Source organism: Dendrobates tinctorius, unplaced genomic scaffold (assembly GCF_039654945.1).
Source record: "Dendrobates tinctorius isolate UK_male_01 unplaced genomic scaffold, ASM3965494v1 ptg000051l, whole genome shotgun sequence".
NCBI classification, from domain to species: domain Eukaryota; kingdom Metazoa; phylum Chordata; class Amphibia; order Anura; family Dendrobatidae; genus Dendrobates; species Dendrobates tinctorius.
Genome location: NW_027361719.1, coordinates 13,567,437 through 13,589,766, shown reverse-complemented (window position 1 = coordinate 13,589,766; position 22,330 = coordinate 13,567,437). Strand labels below are relative to the sequence as shown.

The 22,330-nt window shown below is 44.6% G+C and overlaps 1 protein-coding gene across 3 annotated transcripts in view; it reads left to right on the top strand.

Moving 5' to 3' along the window:
• The window catches only part of ARHGEF25 (Rho guanine nucleotide exchange factor 25), a 482,441-nt gene that overhangs the window by 227,448 nt on the left and 232,663 nt on the right, over positions 1-22,330 (top strand). Inside the window, exon 1 of one of the 3 annotated variants that reach the window (XM_073576808.1) lies at positions 10,043-10,464. The exons of the other annotated variants lie outside the window; for them this stretch is intronic. Coding sequence (XP_073432909.1) covers positions 10,371-10,464 — 94 coding nt within the window. The 5' untranslated portion in view covers positions 10,043-10,370. Of the gene's footprint in view, positions 1-10,042; positions 10,465-22,330 lie in introns of those variants that run through there. 3 annotated transcript variants of the gene reach the window in all.

Sequence of the window (22,330 nt, the reverse complement as noted above, 5' to 3'; positions counted from 1 at the left end):
CAAAATTAATACGGGAGGGAAGTGAGCGGGTGCTGTCGTGGACTCTACAAAAGAGTATTACCGGTAAGTAATCCGGTTTTTCCTCTTCGCCACGACAGCACCCACTGAGAGATTTCCAGAGATAATCACTTGGGAGGGCACACCGTGTTAAGGACTGATCTACCAAAGGTTAGATCCTCGGTAGAGGACAAATCTAGTCTATAGTGACTATAAAAGGTAGACGGAGAAGACCAGGTTGCAGCCTTACATATTTGTTCGATTGGGACGTTCGCCCTCTCGGCCCAGGAGGATGATATGGCTCTAGTAGAGTGCGCCTTAATCCCCAGTGGAGGGTCTTCTCCTTTTGCCAAATATGCCATTGTGATCGCATCTCTAATCCACCTGGATATTGTACCTGATGTAACTGCAGACCCCTTCCTGCTACCCTGGAAGGAGATAAAAAGAGACCTACTCTGCCTCCAGGGACTGGTCCTATCTAGGTAGGCTAGCACTGCTCTTTTCACATCTAAAGTGTGATATTTCACCTCGTCTTGTGTTCACGGGTTCTCATGGAAGGAAGGTAGGTATATCTCCTGAGATCTATGAAATTTAGTTGCCCGTTTTGGAAGGTAGGACGGGTCTGTCTTTAAAATCAGACTGTCTCGTGTTATTGACAGGAACGGAGGGTCCACTGATAGAGCGTGAAGATCACTCACTCTTCTAGCCAATACTAAGGCTACTAGCGTAGCAGTTTTTAACGAGAGGCACTTCACTGATGCCGAGCTTATGGGCTCAAATGGTGCCTGAGTGAAAGCATCCAAAACTAGAGTAAGGTTCCATGCTGGTAGCTGAGGAATATGCACCGGTTCCGAGCGTTGACAAGCTGAAATGAAACAGGTCACCCATCTATTTGCCGCCACGTTATAGTTAAATAGGGCTCCTAGGGCTGACACGTGGACCTTTAGAGTGTTTACCGAGAGCCTTAATTCTCGGCCTTTTTGCAGAAACTCTAGAATGGCCGTAATAGGTACTTCCCCGGCTAGTTTTGCTGGGTGAAAGGCCAGGAACTTTTTCCACACTTTAGCATATATTTTTTGTTGTGGATTCTTTCCTACTTTGCAGCAGGGTATTGATTAGGTTCTTTGAGAAACCTTTCTGCCTCAGTAGCTCCCTTTCAAATTCCAGGCCGCTAGGTGCAGGGCTTTGGCCTGTGGATGGTAGCAGGGTCCCTGCGAGAGAAGATTCTGGTGCAGCGGCAGGATCCACGGGTCGGTTACTGACATGGCTCTCAGCCATGAAAACCACGGTCTTTTTTGGCCAAAACGGGGCTATCAAGATGACCCTCGCCCTCTCCTGTCTTATCTTCCTGACTACCGTTGGTAATAGAACCATTGGAGGGAATGCATAGGCTAGCTGGAATGTCCAGGGTGCTTGGAGGGCATCTAGAATGTCTGGGTTGTCTGACCTGTAGAGTGAAGCAAACTTTCTTACGCGCCTGTTGGCTCTGGTCGCGAATAGGTCTATCTCTGGTGTGCCCCATTCTGACGCTATCATTTCGAAGACATGCCTGCTGAGGACCCACTCGCCCTGATATAGGGCTTGGCGACTGAGATAGTCTGCTCGGGAGTTGTCTACTCCTCTTATATGGAGTGCTGACAAGGAGAGAAGATGTACCTCGGCCATCTCCAGGATCTTTCCCGCCATAGACATCAGTGGCACTGACCGCGTGCCCCCTTGCCGGTTTATATAGGCCACTGCGGTGGTATTGTCTGTCTGGATTCTTACGTGGGCGCCCCTTAACTGCGGGAGAAAATGAGATATCGCATAGAAAATTGCTAGTGTGTCATTCAGCCTTACATACGACATAACCTCCAGCATCAATTTTGTAAATACCCGAGGAGCCATGGATAGTCCGAATGGCATTGCTGCAAACTGGAAATGCTGAATCCGACCTCTGAACCAGACTGCTACCCGCAGGAACCTCTGGTGCCCACGATATATGGGGAGATGGTAATAGGCGTCCTTTAGGTCCAAGACTGCCATATAACACCTGGGGAACAAAAGCTTTATTGCAGACTTTATCGACTCCATTTTAAACGACCTCAGTTTTAGGTAGGTATTAAGCTTTTTTAAATTTATTATGGTCCTAAAGGAGCCATCTGGTTTTGGGACTAAAAATAGAGGAGAATAAAAGCCCATTCCTACTTCGTCCCCTGGGACCTCTACCAGGACCTGTTTAGTTAGCAGTACTGCAATCTCCATCTCCAGTGCTTCCTGCTGTGTCCCGGACTTCATAGAAGTCAATAGGAAGGAGTTCGGTGGATGCCGAACAAATTCTAATCTTAGGCCTGATGACACGATATTTATGGCCCATGGGTTTGATGTCACCTTCTCCCATTGGCGGCTGAATTTTAATAGCCTGCCACCTACCGGTGTAATGGTTCTATCGGGACCTGTCTCCCCTGAAGGGACGTTTCCCGAATAGGTTGCCCCTTTGCTTGGGGTCTTTATTTCCCCAGCGGTCCTGGGGCCTAAAGTCCTTCTTTTTACCAAACGGCGGCTTCCTGTAGGCCCTCCTGTTGAACGGAACATACGGGTTAGGGAAACCCTTCTTCCTCTCCCCCGCTTTTGTCAAAATCTCATCCAGTTCCGTGCCAAACAGGTACTTACCCTGGCAGGGTATAGCACACAGTCTAGTCTTTGTTTGTGTGTCTCCTTTCCACCCCTTCAACCATAAGGCCCGCCTGCCTGCATTGGTCAGTCCTGCCGCTCTAGCCGATAACCGGAGGGAGTCCGCGGAGGAGTCGGAGAGGAAGGCCGCTGCTCCCTTAATGAGGGGCATAGAGGAAAGGAGTCTATTTCTAGCTACTCCATTTTTAATATTGTCCTCCAAGTCATTCAGCCACACCAACATTTATCTTGCCGTGCACGTGGCTGCTATTGCGGGCTTAAAGGCTGCCGTACACTCTTCCCACGATCTTTTAAGGAATGTATCGGTTTTACGGTCCAAAGAATCAGCCAAAGTTCCCGAATCCTCTACCGGCAAGGAGGATCTACGAGAGGTAGAGGCCACTGCCGCATCCACCTTGGGGGCTCTTGACCAGGCTGTTAAATCCTCATCGTCAAAGGGATACTTACGCTTTGACGTTAAGGGGAGAAACGTTCTCTGACCTTGTTTCTCCCACTCCCTTTTCACTAGCTCTTTTACCGCTGGGACCACTGGGAATGCCCGGAGTTTTCTACGGGAGATGCCCGCAAACATTATGTCTTGAGGGGTCTTGGGGTCCTTACTCTCTGGCAACCCCATAGTATTTCGGACAGACTTCACTAAATTACTGACACTGTCCGTGGGGAAACACGTCTGGTCCTCGTCCTCTGAGGACAGGTATTCCTGGGACTTATCGGAATCTAGATCCCCAGTTTCTGACGGCGACTTTGACGCCAGCGAAACTTCTCCTCTTGGCGAACATATTTCTCTCACTGAGGAGTGACCCCCCAAACTACTGGAACCGCCTAAGGCCCGTAGCTCCTCTCTTATCATTGCCCGGATATCCTCCTTTTTCCGTGAGGATTCCTCCTGTAAGGCCTCTTCAATACAGGATTGGCATAATCTCTTAGGGTGGCAGTCTGGGAGGGGCTGAGAACATAAGGCACACTCTCTATGTTTCGCCTTCTCCGTTCTTTTAGCCTAAAGGGGTATGGACCAGAAAGAGAAGGCCATCAATCATTTATTCTGACCAAAAAACACTCACCCGTGAGTTTCGTCAGTAAGCTACCGGCTGTGGTGTCCGCGACCCAGGCTGAGGCGAGGCATGGGACGACTTTTTCTCCTTGCGTTTCTTCTCTAAGGGCTCATCTTGCCTGGAAGGTTCACTAGATTCCTTCCTGGAGCTGCCACTTTTCCTGGTGCTACTGCTTCTCCTTGTAGCACTGCTCTGTCTACTGCCATGTGGGGATTCCACTGGCTGACCTAACGGGAGCGAAGCTGGGTCATCTAAGGACGACATGACTGCGCAGTAGCGCTGTGTCTGCGGCTTCCTTTTAAAGCCTTGCTATAGCTGCTCCTCTTCCTCTCCCTTTTTTTTTTTTCTTCTACTGCGCATGCGCGGGCGCTGTCCCGCGGTCTCTGCCTCCTGTCCTGAACCCGGAAGTCTTCAACCACTTCCGGGTTGCCTCAGCTGGGGGAACGCTCGGTCACTGTGAATAGTGATGCGGCCGGCGATGCTCACCGCGCATCTGCGCTTCGCCATCCACAGGGTCCTTGTCCATTAACCCCTGCCGCAGGTATGAATCCCGGTGGCACTGCTCAGCACGGCGCTCGAGCTCTTCTGCCTCGGGGGGGGGGGGCGCGCGGCCCAGTATGCCCCATATGGTACTTGTAATGCGCCTGCCCCCCCAGGGGGGGGGGTATAGCCATGTCCCTCTCCCCTAGTGAGCCTTGGCGCCGCTGTCACCTCCGGCCTCACCTGCATTACCAGCTCTGGGGGGGGAACACACCTCTCCGCCCGATGCTGCCTCCAGTCCTGGGGCCCCTGCTGCTCATATTCTGCACGCAGGCGGCTAACAGACCAGGAATTCTCTTCTGTGGGTTCCTTTCCAGGAACAGGAAACCAAAACTGAGGGAGCGAGGGGGACCGCCCCATTTATCTCTCTGTAGGTTTCCTGTTCCGGGGGCGGATCCCCTCTCTCAGTGGGTGCTGTCGTGGCGAAGAGGAAAAGATGGAAGAGTATACAGCACATATATAGTGAGGAGATGGAGGAGTATACAGCACATATATAGTGAGGAGATGGAGGAGTATACAGCATGTATATAGTGAGGAGATGAAGGAGTATACAGCAGGTATATAGTGAGGAGTTGGAGGAGTATACAGCAGGTATATAGTGAAAAGATGGAAGAGTATACAGCACATATATAGTGAGGAGGTGGCGGAGTATACAGCACATATATAGTGAGGAGGTGGAGTATACAGCACATATATAGTGAGATGGAGGAGTATACAGCACATATATAGTGAGATGGAGGAGTATACAGCACATATATAGTGAGGAGATGAAGGAGTATACAGCAGGTATATAGTGAAAAGATGGAGGAGTATACAGCAGGTATATAGTCAGGAGATGGAGGAGTATACAGCACGTATATAGTGAAGAGATAGAGGAGTATAGAGCACATATATAGTGAGTAGATGGAGGAGTATACAACAGGTATATAGTGAGGAGATGGAGGAGTATACAGCAGGTATATAGTGAAAAGATGGAAGAGTATACAGCACATATATAGTGAAGAGATGGAGGAGTATACAGCAGGTATATAGTGAGGAAATGGAGGAATATACAGTACATATATAGTGAGGAGGTGGCGGAGTATACAGCACATATATAGTGAGGAGATGGAGGAGTATACAGCAGGTATATAGTGAGGATATGAAGGAGTATACAGCAGGTATATAGTGAGGAGATGGAGGAGTATACAGCAGGTATATAGTGAGGAAATGGAGGAGTATACAGCACATATATAGTGAGGAGGTGGCGGAGTATACAGCACATATATAGTGAGGAGATGGAGGAGTATACAGCAGGTATATAGTGAGGAGATGAAGGAGTATACAGCAGGTATATAGTGAGGAGATGGAGGAGTATACAGCAGGTATATAGTGAGGAGATGGAGGAGTATACAGCAGGTATATAGTGAGGAGATGAAGGAGTATACAGCAGGTATATAGTGAGGAGATGAAGGAGTATACAGCAGGTATATAGTGAGGAGATGGAGGAGTATACAGCAGGTATATAGTGAGGAGATGAAGGAGTATACAGCAGGTATATAGTGAGGAGATGAAGGAGTATACAGCAGGTATATAGTGAGGAGATGGAGGAGTATACAGCAGGTATATAGTGAGGAGATGGAGGAGTATACAGCAGGTATATAGTGAGGAGGTGGAGGAGTATACAACAGATATATAGTGAGGAGATGGTGGAGTATACAGCAGGTATATAGTGAGGAGATGGAGGAGTATACAGCAGGTATATAGTGAGGAGATGGAGGAGTATACAGCAGGTATATAGTGAGGAGATGGAGGAGTATACAGCAGGTATATACTGAGGAGATGGAGGAGTATACAGCAGGTATATAGTGAGGAGATGGAGGAGTATACAGCAGGTATATAGTGAGGAGATGGAGGAGTATACAGCAGGTATATAGTGAGGAGGTGGAGGAGTATACAACAGATATATAGTGAGGAGATGGTGGAGTATACAGCAGGTATATAGTGAGGAGATGGAGGAGTATACAGCAGGTATATAGTGAGGAGATGGAGGAGTATACAGCAGGTATATAGTGAGGAGGTGGAGGAGTATACAGTAGGTATCTGCAAGGAGTTTGTATGTTCTCCCCGTGTTTGCGTGGGTTTCCTCCGGGCACTCCGGTTTCCTCCCACACTCCAAAGACATACTGATAGGGAATTCAGATTGTGAGCCCCATCGGGGACAGTGATGATAATGTGTGCAAACTGTAAAGCGCTGCGGAATATGTTAGCGCTATATAAAAATAAAGATTATTATTATTATTATTAGGTATATAGTGAGGAGATGGAGGAGTATACAGCAGATATATAGTGAGGAGGTGGAGGAGTATACAGCAGGTATATAGTGAGGAGATGGAGGAGTATACAGCAGGTGTATAGTGAGGAGGTGGAGGAGTATACAGCACATATATAGTGAGGAGATGGTGGAGTATACAGCAGGTATATAGTGAGGAGATGGAGGAGTATACAGCACATATATAGTGAGGAGGTGGCGGAGTATACAGCACATATATAGTGAGGAGGTGGAGTATACAGCACATATATAGTGAGATGGAGGAGTATACAGCACATATATAGTGAGATGGAGGAGTATACAGCACATATATAGTGAGGAGATGAAGGAGTATACAGCAGGTATATAGTGAAAAGATGGAGGAGTATACAGAAGGTATATAGTCAGGAGATGGAGGAGTATACAGCACGTATATAGTGAAGAGATAGAGGAGTATAGAGCACATATATAGTGATGAGATGGAAGAGTATACAGCACATATATAGTGAGGAGATATAGGAGTATACAGCACATATATAGTGAGTAGATGGAGGAGTATACAACAGGTATATAGTGAGGAGATGGAGGAGTATACAGTAGGTATATAGTGAAAAGATGGAAGAGTATACAGCACATATATAGTGAAGAGATGGAGGAGTATACAGCAGGTATATAGTGAGGAAATGGAGGAATATACAGCACATATATAGTGAGGAGGTGGCGGAGTATACAGCACATATATAGTGAGGAGATGGAGGAGTATACAGCAGGTATATAGTGAGGATATGAAGGAGTATACAGCAGGTATATAGTGAGGAGATGGAGGAGTATACAGCAGGTATATAGTGAGGAAATGGAGGAGTATACAGCACATATATAGTGAGGAGGTGGCGGAGTATACAGCACATATATAGTGAGGAGATGGAGGAGTATACAGCAGGTATATAGTGAGGATATGAAGGAGTATACAGCAGGTATATAGTGAGGAGATGGAGGAGTATACAGCAGGTATATAGTGAGGAGATGGAGGAGTATACAGCAGGTATATAGTGAGGAGATGAAGGAGTATACAGCAGGTATATAGTGAGGAGATGAAGGAGTATACAGCAGGTATATAGTGAGGAGATGGAGGAGTATACAGCAGGTATATAGTGAGGAGATGAAGGAGTATACAGCAGGTATATAGTGAGGAGATGAAGGAGTATACAGCAGGTATATAGTGAGGAGATGGAGGAGTATACAGCAGGTATATAGTGAGGAGATGGAGGAGTATACAGCAGGTATATAGTGAGGAGGTGGAGGAGTATACAACAGATATATAGTGAGGAGATGGTGGAGTATACAGCAGGTATATAGTGAGGAGATGGAGGAGTATACAGCAGGTATATACTGAGGAGATGGAGGAGTATACAGCAGGTATATAGTGAGGAGATGGAGGAGTATACAGCAGGTATATAGTGAGGAGATGGAGGAGTATACAGCAGGTATATAGTGAGGAGGTGGAGGAGTATACAACAGATATATAGTGAGGAGATGGTGGAGTATACAGCAGGTATATAGTAAGGAGATGGAGGAGTATACAGCAGGTATATAGTGAGGAGGTGGAGGAGTATACAGTAGGTATCTGCAAGGAGTTTGTATGTTCTCCCCGTGTTTGCGTGGGTTTCCTCCGGGCACTCCGGTTTCCTCCCACACTCCAAAGACATACTGATAGGGAATTCAGATTGTGAGCCCCATCGGGGACAGTGATGATAATGTGTGCAAACTGTAAAGCGCTGCGGAATATGTTAGCGCTATATAAAAATAAAGATTATTATTATTATTATTAGGTATATAGTGAGGAGATGGAGGAGTATACAGCAGATATATAGTGAGGAGGTGGAGGAGTATACAGCAGGTATATAGTGAGGAGATGGAGGAGTATACAGCACATATATAGTGAGGAGATGGAGGAGTATACAGCACGTATATAGTGAGGAGGTGGTGGAGTATACAGCAGGTATATAGTAAGGAGATGGAGGAGTATGCAGCAGGTATATAGTGAGGAGATGGAGGAGTATGCAGCAGGTATATAGTGAGGAGATGGAGGAGTATACAGCAGGTATATAGTGAGGAGATGGAGGAGTATACAGCAGGTATATAGTGAGGAGATGGAGGAGTATACCGCAGGTATATAGTGAGGAGATGGAGGAGTATACAGCAGGTATATAGTGAGGAGATGGAGGAGTATACAGCAGGTATATAGTGAGGAGATGGAGTATACAGCAGGTATATAGTGAGGAGATGGAGGAGTATACAGCACGTATATAGTGAGGAGATGGAGGAGTATACAGCAGGTATATAGTGAGGAGATGGAGGAGTATACAGCAGGTATATAGTGAGGAGATGGAGGAGTATACAGCACGTATATAGTGAGGAGATGGAGGAGTATACAGCACGTATATAGTGAGGAGATGGAGGAGTATACAGCAGGTATATAGTGAGGAGATGGAGGAGTATACAGCAGGTATATAGTGAGGAGATGGAGGAGTATACAGCACGTATATAGTGAGGAGATGGAGGAGTATACAGCACGTATATAGTGAGGAGATGGAGGAGTATACAGCAGGTATATAGTGAGGAGATGGAGGAGTATACAGCAGGTATATAGTGAGGAGATGGAGTATACAGCAGGTATATAGTGAGGAGATGGAGGAGTATACAGCAGGTATATAGTGAGGAGATGGAGGAGTATACAGCACGTATATAGTGAGGAGATGGAGGAGTATACAGCAGGTATATAGTGAGGAGATGGAGGAGTATACAGCAGGTATATAGTGAGGAGATGGAGGAGTATACAGCAGGTATATAGTGAGGAGATGGAGGAGTATACAGCACATATATAGTGAGGAGATGGAAGAGTATACAGCACGTATATAGTGAGGAGATGGAGGAGTATACAGCAGGTATATAGTGAGGAGATGGAGGAGTATACAGCAGGTATATAGTGAGGAGATGGAGGAGTATACAGCACGTATATAGTGAGGAGATGGAGGAGTATACAGCACGTATATAGTGAGGAGATGGAGGAGTATACAGCAGGTATATAGTGAGGAGATGGAGGAGTATACAGCAGGTATATAGTGAGGAGATGGAGTATACAGCAGGTATATAGTGAGGAGATGGAGGAGTATACAGCAGGTATATAGTGAGGAGATGGAGTATACAGCAGGTATATAGTGAGGAGATGGAGGAGTATACAGCAGGTATATAGTGAGGAGATGGAGGAGTATACAGCACGTATATAGTGAGGAGATGGAGGAGTATACAGCAGGTATATAGTGAGGAGATGGAGGAGTATACAGCAGGTATATAGTGAGGAGATGGAGTATACAGCAGGTATATAGTGAGGAGATGGAGGAGTATACAGCAGGTATATAGTGAGGAGATGGAGGAGTATACAGCAGGTATATAGTGAGGAGTACACAGCAGACACTACAGGGTACAGAGGCCGCCCAGTCCCTGAAGTGCCCGTGCCTCTTCCTCTCAGCAGTACATCATGCCCGCGCAGTGTGGAGCTCGCTTGTAGCGCGCAGTGTGGAGCTCGCTTGTAGCGCGCAGTGTGGAGCTCGCTTGTAGCGCGCAGTGTGGGGAGCTTATCAGCAGCAGCTGGCTCCTCTCTATATAACGTCTGTAATAACAGTGTATGTGAGCCGGCTCCTCCCGGCCATCTTCGTCCCTCCCTCTCCTCTCTGCTTCTGTGCTGAGTGCAGAGAGCGGGGCTGCCGCCTCATCATCCTTGGCATGCTTTGGACCGGGCTCGCCATGCCTGGGGAGCAATGAGAGGGGGCAAACCACGCCACGGCTGTGCTTGCCAGAACCTCTTCCGTAAAGTCCTGTCTCAGTGCAGCTGCTGCTACGCCCGGGTGAGAGGTTAGTGCGAGCGCTGATGTGTGCACTTCTGTATACGGCTCCTGCCCGCCAGCAGCTGATCAGTGTGAGGTGCGGGGGGCTCCTCATATAGGCTGCTGGTCACTGACGGCTGTGGGGCTCGCACTGCTCAGTGTCTGGTGCAGCACAGTCTGATGACAGCGCAGTCTTCACATCAGACATAGTTGTGTATGGAGCAAGAAGACAATGTTCTGTTCTCTGTGGCACAGGAATACCTGGGGATGGTTGTCATGGCACACAGGAGGGCATGGTGGGCAAGGCACACAGGAGGGCATGGTGGGCATGGCACACAGGAGGGCATGGTGGGCAAGGCACACAGGAGGGCATGGTGGGCATGGCTGTGTGTGTCACAGAGATACATGCCAGGTACCATGATCATAAGATGTGTTTAGTGTATGCTACAAATGGATGGGATATACATGGATCACACCATGGTCTGATGGTCTATATACCTGCTGTATATTCCTCCTCACTATATACCTGCTGTATACTCCTCCTTACTATAAACCTGCTGTATACTCCTCACTATATACCTGCTGTATGCTCCTCCTCACTATAAACCTGCTGTATACTCCTCCACACTATAAACCTGCTGTATACTCCTCCTCACTATATACCTGCTGTATACTCCTCACTATATACCTGCTGTATACTCCTCCTCACTATATACCTGCTGTATACTCCTCACTATATACCTGCTGTATACTCCTCCTCACTATATACCTGCTGTATACTCCTCACTATATACCTGCTGTATACTCCTCCTTCTCACTATATACCTGTTGTATACTTCTCCACCTCCTCACTATATGCCTGCTGTATACTCCTCCATCTCCTCACTATATACGTGCTGTATACTCCTCCATCTCCTCACTATATACGTGCTGTATACTCCTCCATCTCCTCACTATATATGTGCTGTATACTCCTCCATCTCCTCACTATATATCTGCTGTATACTCCTCCACCTCCTCACTATATGCCTGCTGTATACTTCTCACTGTATACCTACTGTATACTACTCCACCTCCTAAATAATGCCTGCTGTATATTCCTCCATCTCCTCACTATATACCTGCTATATCCTCCTCCATCTCCTCACTGTATATCTGCTGTATACTACTCCTAAATATTTATTGTATGTGGAGTAGTATGCATCAAATATATATTGAGGAGGTGGAGGAGTATACAGCAGGTATATAGTGAGGAGATGGAGGAGTATACAGCAGGTATATAGTGAGGAGAGGTGGAGAAGTATACAGCAGGTATATAGTGAGGAGATGGAGGAGTATACAGCAGGTATATAGTGAGGAGATGGAGGAGTATACAGCAGGTATATAGTGAGGAGAGGTGGAGGAGTATACAGCAGATATATAGTGAAGAGATGGAGGAGTATACAGCAGGTATATAGTGAGGAGAGGTGGAGGAGTATACAGCAGGTATATAGTGAGTAGATGGAGGAGTATACAGCAGGTATATAGTGAGGAGAGGTGGAGGAGTATACAGCAGGTATATAGTGAGGAGAGGTGGAGGAGTATACAGCAGGTATATAGTGAGGAGAGGTGGAGGAGTATACAGAACATAGTGAGGAGATGGAAGAGTATACAGCAGGTATATAGTGAGGAGGTGGAGGGGTATACAGCAGATATATAGTGAGGAGGTGGAGGAGTATACAGCAGGTATATAGTGAGGAGGTGGAGGAGTATACAGCAGATATATAGTGAGGAGGTGGAGGAGTATACAGCACATATATAGTGAGCAGATGGAGGAGTATACAGCAGGTATATAGTGAGGAGATGGAGGAGTATACAGCAGGTATATAGTGAGGAGAGGTGGAGGAGTATACAGCAGATATATAGTGAAGAGATGGAGGAGTATACAGCAGGTATATAGTGAGGAGAGGTGGAGGAGTATACAGCAGGTATATAGTGAGGAGAGGTGGAGGAGTATACAGAACATAGTGAGGAGATGGAAGAGTATACAGCAGGTATATAGTGAGGAGGTGGAGGGGTATACAGCAGATATATAGTGAGGAGGTGGAGGAGTATACAGCACATATATAGTGAGCAGATGGAGGAGTATACAGCAGGTATATAGTGAGGAGGTGGAGGAGTATACAGCAGGTATATAGTGAGGAGGTGGAGGAGTATACAGCAGGTATATAGTGAGGAGGTGGAGGAGTATACAGCAGGTATATAGTGAGGAGGTGGAGGAGTATACAGCAGGTATATAGTGAGGAGGTGGAGGAGTATACAGCAGGTATATAGTGAGGAGGTGGAGGAGTATACAGCAGGTATATAGTGAGGAGGTGGAGGAGTATACAGCAGGTATATAGTGAGGAGGTGGAGGAGTATACAGCAGTTATATAGTGAGGAGGTGGAGGAGTATACAGCAGGTATATAGTGAGGAGGTGGAGGAGTATACAGCAGGTATATAGTGAGGAGGTGGAGGAGTATACAGCAGGTATATAGTGAGGAGGTGGAGGAGTATACAGCAGGTATATAGTGAGGAGGTGGAGGAGTATACAGCAGGTATATAGTGAGGAGGTGGAGGAGTATACAGCAGGTATATAGTGAGGAGGTGGAGGAGTATACAGCAGGTATATAGTGAGGAGGTGGAGGAGTATACAGCAGGTATATAGTGAGGAGGTGGAGGAGTATACAGCAGGTATATAGTGAGGAGGTGGAGGAGTATACAACAGATGTGAGGAGATGGAGCATGCTGGGGACATCTCGGGTAATGAGTATACTCGCTCATCACTAGTTGCTGTACCCAGGTGGTAGGTTAGTGCTGATCTGTGCACTTCTGTATAGGGCATCACCCATCATATGTATCATGTAACGCGCCAGCTGTAATGCCGCAGACAGATGGTGCTGTTATGTATAGGGGTACGCTGTGGCACAATGTGAGTGTACTCTGATCACAGCGCAGTCCATACGTCATTGTGTTGCAGGTAACAAGAAGAGATGAGCTTGTATTGCTCTGTAGCGGCACAGAATAGCACAAGATGGACCGGATTATCTGGCATTGTCGCAATGTATTTATTTGTTTAAACTCGCTCATATAGCGCCATTAATTCCACAGCGCTTTACTGACATCATCATGGCTGTCCCCATCAGGGCTCACTCTCTAGATTCCCTATCAGTATGTCTTTGGAGTGTGGGAGGAAACCGGAGAATCCGGAGAAAACTCACGCAAACACGGGGAGACCATACAAAGTCCTCGCAGATGTGTGGTATAGTGATCACGTTAATGAGTATAGTTATGCTAGGACAGAAGGATGCACAGTATGTTTTGCTATTCAGATATTGCATGGTCTGGGATGATTCTGGCATTGCCTATGTGTGGCGATGATGTGTGCTGGTTTCATATGGTAATTCACATTGATACTTGGGCATCTTTTGCAGGTGGCATCACAGCTGTGCATGATAACAAATGGTATGACTGGTTACATTTACCTATATATCTATGGTTACTGACACGTTTCGATCCTTTATGTCTTCAAATGTGATTCTGCTAATAGGACTAAACCCTCTGGAGTCCTGGTTATCAGGGAACAATAGATTGTCTGGCAAGATTGTTGCCTAAAGTAAGTTTCTAAAGAAATGCTAAGTGCAAGTAGTGATCAAATACAATGTAACGTCCCTCTGTGGGTAATAGTATTTTTAGTGTTGAGTGTCCCCTTCTGAAAATGACATTTTTTTTCTCTATTATGGGAATTTAGGCAATTTGATGTTTGTGCTCAGTGATTCCTATTGAAAGGAATTTGCATTGTCAGGAGATTATTAATCGTCCGTCAGTGGATTTTCTTCAGACGTCTTACAGTACAGTACGTGTCCTGTGGCCCAGTGCAGACGTCCTTAAAGAACATTTCCCCTAATAAAAAAAAAAGTCTAGTATATTTAAAGATTAATCATGTTTTTTACCATAAATTAATAGTACCCATGAAAATAAGAAAGCTTGTAATATTCCTTATTATAGAAATCTGCCTTTTTCTCCTTCTGGACTGATCTTTCGTTCTCAAAATTCTGAATTCATAGGTAAAATCTGTCTTTATTGAATGCTGATCTGCCGTTACTGAGATAGATGACAGTTGGTGCTCATAGAGTTCTGTGGAGAAGTGTAACTGTCATCTCAGGAGAACTTGCAGCACAATGCGTGTGTCTGCCTCCCGCTCATCATCCTCATCCCCCTTCATAGGAAACTACTTTGATGCATTTAAAATTCTATGTCAATAATGTGTAATTTTGTCTTCACTGAATACAGATTTTACTTGTGAATTGAGAGTGAAAGATCAGTCCAAGAGGAGAAAGAAGCAGATTTCTCTGATAAGATATATTACAAAGTTTCTTATTTGCAGGTGTACTATTGATTTATGAAATAATAATGTAAATTACGGTTACTCATTAAGTTGCTCTCGAAGACATTGTGTATTAGTGAAGTGATCCCTCAAGTCAAAGACGTAACTGACCTTTTTGTTGGTCACCGACGTTCCTAAGGAACTTAAAGACTGTTGGCAAAAAGTTTGTTTGTGGAAGAAGGATTGTGTCTTTGTAGACCCTTACTGGAGTGGCTGCCCTTTTTGGTGCAGAAAACATCTGTGCTTCCTTACTTCTATATGCTATTGTTGAGCAAAAAGATTTGCAGGAGCTTGGGTCAGCGGCCACATCAGTAGTGTGTAGGCACTGAGCTAGAGCACTGTGAACTAAGGGACCTCCTAACTGATGGGGTCCCCGACGCCTGTTCGAATTAGTAGGTCTGGTGCAATGTCATGGGTCAGGGTGTGATGATGTTGGACCAAGCCTACTAATGAGAAAAGGTATCTGGGATGTCAGCAGGTAGGAAGGAGTTTGCAGGACTTTACTCCATCTTCCATGGACTACGGATACGGCTACTGAGCCTGTGAGTCTTTTTGCTTAGCTCTAGTATAGGGTATAATCTTTATATATGTCACAATTCCATCACTCACGATGTCCTAGGAACACTGTGAATGACAGCCCTGCCACCTTATGAGCTCAAGTCCTGGCTAAGCTGTCGGGATTGTGAGTGCAAGCTCTACTGCCCAGTCTGAGGCTGCAGTGTGAGTATTGTGATTGACAGCTCAGTCGTCCAATCTGCCTGGGTCTGTGGGATCTCCTCCATGTATGTGTCATTCATTCTGGGTGATTACAGGCCTATTTGGCACTCTGACAATGGTCAGACCATTGCCAATTGTAGCTTTGCTCAAGTGGTGTGTGTTTGCTTTGTGCTCTGAGTTGTATTCTGATCTCATTTGCCGACCTTGGATTTACCTCTGACCATCTTTTTGACTTACCAATTTGTCTTGATCTGCTACCTTCCTGATACTCTGACCTCGGACTGTGACTTGACTACGCTTTTGTATTTTCCCTTTGTCTATTATGAGCCGTCTTGGTACTGACACCGGTAAGTCCGTGATTGGTGACTAACGTCACATTGAGTAGAGACTAGCATCACAATATGTACCTGTAGCTTTAGATATCTGTTTGCACTATTCTAAGCATTGAAAATATACTGTAGGGGAATATTAAAATGAGACAGTTTTGTTGCAGAAATATCCCCAACTGAAAATCAGTTCTCAATACTGTAGTCTTGGACGACAATATCATAAGTTGAAATGACAAATCACCAATTGATCAAATTCAGAACAACTGAAAAATCCAGTTGACTTTTTTACTCCTATCTGCCATAAATCTTTTTTCTGCTGTCCAAAACTGTAGTGTTTGCTAATCGTTCTTCTGTAGACGTTTGCACCAGCATGATTCCAACTATAGACTCCCACAGTGTAGATATATACAGTATATACCGTTGTGTGTGTATATATATATATATATATATATACTTACTATTGGTAAACCAGTCTTATATTAGTGAATACGCCGCCAACTTCCACTTTGTAGTACTGAATCCTGTAAGGCCTGAAAGGAATCAGGCGTAGAAGTTGACAGATGCTGCAGGTGCCGGTATTTCAGAGTGCCGGTATGCCAGGGTGCTGGTCTGATGTCGGATCTGAGCAGTATTATCTACCGTAGGAACTTGTCTATGATGAATATTGATAGTGAAGACTTAGGATGTATGACATGATTATAGCGACAACCAATGTGATGCAACAAATTGAAAATGACAATTAGAAGAATATCTGTGACTGATACTTGTGTCCATGTCCTACCCATGTGCATTACACGTGTCTTCTGCACCGTCCAAACGTATCCTGTGAACAGCAATGTTTTCTCATTCTCATGCTTTCTGCTTATGTCTGATGGAATTATTACCGTATTACACATTATGATTAGATGCATATGTTTATACACAAACCTTCCCTTCTTAATATTCCATATCCAATTGTATGGCTCCATAACAATTCACCTGTAAAGGCTCGTTCAGGCGTCAGTTTTTCTCGTATGAGCGCCATCTGTGTTTTTCAGATAGTATGGTAGCCGGCGGGTAAATAATGTCTGATCTTTTTCTTGGACCATGTGGTCCACACAAAAGCATGGGGCTTGTCCGATATTGATCTGAGTATCGAAACTAACTCACCCATGCAAGTTTATGGGTCAGCGAAAATATCGGACAACTCTCAGTTGTCATCCGTGGAGCTGTATGTTTTTCACAGACTATGTGCTAGGAAAATCTTCAGAAACCTCCATTATATTTTGGCCAAGAAAAAACAATGAGCGCAACCACTTGCGTCTGAATGACCCCTAAATGTGATTACTCCACTCGTAATCACAGGATCTTCGGTTAAATGGGAGATTTCCATTATTAATTCATTGTTGAACAAAGTGAATAAAAGAATTTAATATGTATAATTAATCTAGAGCAGTGTGGGACTTTACACTCTACACACAGTGTACGGCAAGCGCTGCAGCTTATTGTTCTAATTAATTTACCGGCGTAAACAAATCTGTTTACTTGTGTATTGTTATAGATGCAATAACAAATTATAGGTCAGATATCAAAGCAGATGAGAGAATGGAAAGCAACAAATGATATAAAAAGGCAAGGCGGTCACAAGATTAGAGTTTTACAGCTCTAGCTATAGGCGCAGAATACTCAGCGGTGACATCAGGTTGTCCATAACTTGGAATAAAGTTGCAGTAAGTATCAAGAAGAAAATTGTGCTCCCATTTTATCACGGTAGCAGGTCAACTTTTGTCTTCATGTCCCCACGATAATAAATGGGTTGTCTCATCCTCTTAAATGGGTAAAATTGCAAATAGATTGTAAAAAACAAGCAATTTTGCAATTTTCCTCTAATTAAAAAATAACCAATGTTCTCTAGGAAGTAGGAATTTTTAACTCTCTAGTTTACCGCTCATTGCCTTGGTTACCAGTTATTGCTGCAGTCTATCAGTGGTGGGCGGTGTCTTGGCAAGAAGCGCAGCGCTTACAAGATCTTTTCTATAGAGTTTGCGAGCGTGGCTCTGCATCTGGCCAGCTTCACCGCCCCATGTATGCCTCCAATGCTGCAAGGACAGAGCTGCATTTACTAGCAGCATCAGACAATGTGCGGTTTGGGCCAACAGCGAAGCCATACCTCTCATCCAAGCTATCAATCATCAGGAAGCCAGGAGACAATGGGGTAGCGCGTTCCTGGGGACAGAACATAGGTCAAACCCTTTAAGGCCATTTTACGCAGAGACATGACAGCCCAAATGATTAATTCATTTCGGAAGGCCGCCAATATGTTCACTTGGTGTAATACTCTGTCACATGCTGTACTTTGTCTCTGTATGAGGAGAATGTAGTGAATTGGACGTTGAGGTTTATGTGAGTAATGCTGTATAATGGAATAGTCATAGGACTATCACTATTCATACAAGATGTATGGACGGACATGATGACTATGAATTTCTCTGTGCTGTTAAAGGACCCCCCTTAATTTAAGATGTCATTGTGAAGTAAAGTGTATGTGGTTAAACAGCTGCTAGTATTACATCGGGGGCCTCCTGGAAGTGGACTGCAGGTAGCAAAAATGTATGTAATTGGAAACATATATTTTACCCTATGCACTGACTATGTGCAGCTTAGGACGAGAAATTAAAACCTCAGATAAACACAGATCTGTTTCCTGTGCAACATTATTATTTACAGACGTACATCTCCGACTGCCCCAACACGGCTGCGTCGGCTAGCCGAGGGTCTCCAGAACTTGGCTGTAAAATAGGGTATACTGTATGTCATCAAGTCCTGTTTGCCTATGAGGCTGCGTGTTGGGATCCCAAGACCCAGAGTCTGTCCAGGAATTGCTGTTATAATGCAAGAGAACATGCAGCCACAATGCAGCCATGCGAATTAGCCCTTTGTAGAGGTTGGATAATCGCTTCTTGACACAAGGATCCCTGGCTATAAACAAAAAGGCCCCAATTTATCAAAGCTTTTACACCAGGAAATTGGAGTAAAATGCTTTTAAATTCCGCAAAATCTTTGTGCACTGCAATGCTGAAATTTTTTTTTGCCACTTCCATGTCACTTTCCACCTTACCTGTTGGAGCTGGATGTGGGGAACCTCACTTGTCAATTTTATGACAATCATTGACGTTCCATACACCAAAAAAATCTTACTCCAGTCATTGACTGGACAATGATTTGTGGTAAGGTGTATGAAAGCGCACTCCACTGGGCTTCTCTTACTGAATTGAGGCTCCTTGCACTCCATCCCGCCCCCTCAAGATTGGCGTGAAAAACATCTGACTTGATGAATCGGTGCCACACTGTATCTCTGCTGGGACACCAGTGACCTGTTGTAGTATATGATGTAACCCAGAAGCCAATATTTAATACCCCAGGAACACCCCGAAAGGAGAGATAGCATTTTGTGTGGCTTATTAAAGGGGTTCTTCACTCCTAGGAAAACCCCTTCTTAAAATAAATGTTTGGCCTCGACAAAATAATAAAGCATATTCTCAACTCCCGCGGTGTCGGCTCTCACGGTCCTGGGGCTCCGATGCGGTGTTGTGACACTGACACGTGAGCTTGGTGCTTAATCAACGCTGGCACCACTGTCTCCGCATTTGGACAAACGAAACATGAAGAGGAAGTCGGGATCAGCTGCAGCACGGACTTCTTCCTCATGTTCAGTTTGTCCGAAGGCGGAGACAGTGACGTCAGCGCTGATTGGGTGCTGAGCATGACGTGTCATCCCACCGCATCACAGTCCTGGGACTGCGATTCCCGACACCGCGGGAACGGCACCAGAACGGGAGTTGAGTATAGGCTCTATTATTTTATTGGGGCTGAACATTTAGTTTAAGAAGGGGTTGTCCTAGTAGAGGACAACTCCTTTAAAATCACTGGGCTATCCAGGCAAAATATGGACATGTCTGGTCCTCTAGAGAAAAAAACGCCCTTTGCAGATACTTTCCTATTTGGGTATTAGATGAGGGTCCCACATGGGGAACTCAAAACTTAAAATTGCCAAATAAGATATCTGAAAATTAATTTTCTAAAGGAGAAAACCTCTTAGTTTTATAAGCTGCTGGTTAATATTCACAACTCTCAATCTACACAGATGTGACTATGCACCTACTCAGAGCTGACATGTTTGTCACCTTGCACTTTTATAAGTGAATAATGTTATCTGCAGTATCTGTGAAAAGCTATAACATATGTCATACAGCCCATGGGAATGAGACGTGACAGATATAAATTGGATCTGGTTACTGTATTTTTCTTTTGCCCAGAAGCCGCACTCTCAAGGTGGAAAATGAAAGAAACTGTGGAAAAAACCTGATAAATAGAACACATTCCATAAAGTAAAATTGACCAGTCTACATATCCATCTTTATTAGGCTACATTCACATATCCATGTGTTACCATTCAAGAGAGGTGATTTGTTTTTTCTCAGGTGTCATCCTAGTTACCGTACTTTCATATTGTTCATTGTGGCTGTTGCACTTCGTCCGGATGTCTGATTCATCCGAAGGAGAGGAGAGTGAAGCAGCCTGTGATCGGCTGCAGGGACCGCGTGACATAACAGTGTGACGCGAGCCTGGGAGAGCCGCTGCCAACACTGCTGGAACAGCTCCTGCATCGGAGGTGAGTATAGGTGTTAGGGCTCACTCACACTGGCGTATCAGTCTGATGAGTGCAAAGTGAGAAAACATCGCAATGCACTCTGACCAATTTCAGTAAATGAGTCAGTGCTCATCTGCAAGTTATTTCTCAGCTCGGATCAGACTCATAAAAAAATTGCAGCATCGAGAATCCGATTGCACTTGCCAATGCAAGTCCATGGGTGCGAGAAAAATATTGCATGGCACACGTACCATGCACACCTGGGACATCATGTCTCGTTCCATCTACCAATGCCACTTTGCACAACAGACTGTTCAAGAGTTCACTGATGCTTCAATCCAAGCCTGGGCGGAGATGCCCCAGGAGAATACCTGCCGCCTCATCAGGAGCATGTCCAGGAGTTGTAGGGAGGTCAAACAGGCACGTGGAGGCCACACACACTACTGAGCATCATTTCCTTGTCTTGAGACATTTCCACTGAAGTTGGATCAGCCTGTAATTTGATTTTCCACTTTGATTTTGAGTATCATTCCAAATCCAGACCTCCATAAGATATTAATTTTGATTTACATTGATGATTTTTATGTTTTACTCTCAACGCATTCCACTATGTAATGAATAAAGATTTGCAACTGGAATATTTCATTCATTGATATCTAGGATGTGGAATTATAGTGTATTTTTTAGCAGTGTACTTATTTCATGCAATAAAATGAAATTTAATTATTTAAATATCATACAATGTGGTTTTCTGGTTTATATTTTTAGATTCTGTCTCTCTCAGTTGAACTGTGCCTACCATAAAAATTACAGACCTCTCCTTTCTTTGTAGGTGGGAAAAGTTGCTAAATTGGCAGTACATCAAATACGGTACTTATTTTACCCACTATATATAAAAAAAATAACCGGTAAAAAACCATCTCACTATATGAACAGAAAATGAAATTAATAGGAGGTTTATTTAAAGAGCGTTTGAAGTGGTTTTTGATGTGGGTTTTAGATCAGATTTTGCTGTAAGATCTACATGAAAAAAACCTTTTAAATATTCTTTGAATACACCTCCTATTAATATCACCGTGAAAACATTCTGTGGTGCTGGTTTTTTCCACCTGGAAAAAGAAACAACATTTAAATGTTTCAAGTGTGAACATTTATAAACAGTTTAATAAATAATGAAGGTCAAATACCATTTCCTATCTTTAGGCTGAGTGCAGATGTACTTTTTGGCCTTGCAGATTTTTCCGCGCAGAATGGAAGAAATCCGCGGGTCAAATGACCTGCATTTTTCTGCGGATTTCTTCCATTTTTCATGTGGTTTTCATGCGGTTTTTGTGCGGTTTTCCCCCTGCGGATTTGGTGACAGGGGAGATGGAAAACCGCACAAAAGAAGTAACATGCTGCGGATTTTGTACCGCGGAAAAATCTGCAGCGTCTGCACAGCGTTTTTTTTTTTTACATTGATTTTAAGGCTACTGTACATCACAATGTGGATATGCAACGTTTCTGCGTGGTAAAATCCGCTGCGGAACCGCTGCAAATCTGCATCGTGTGCACACAGCCTTATAATTCTACTGTATCCATAAGAAGCGTATGGGACACGGAGGGTAACCAGTATGTGTTGTTTTTTTTTGTTTTTTTACGAACCCATTGACTTATATTATGCTGATAATTTTTTTTATACATGGACCATCGGTCTTGGTGTAAAAACATTAGTGTTTTGCATTCGGACATCACATGGACTGATTATACGCTCAATCCCTACAAATATAATCAAAATGTCACCGATTAAAGTGCCTTAAATGTAGTATTTCG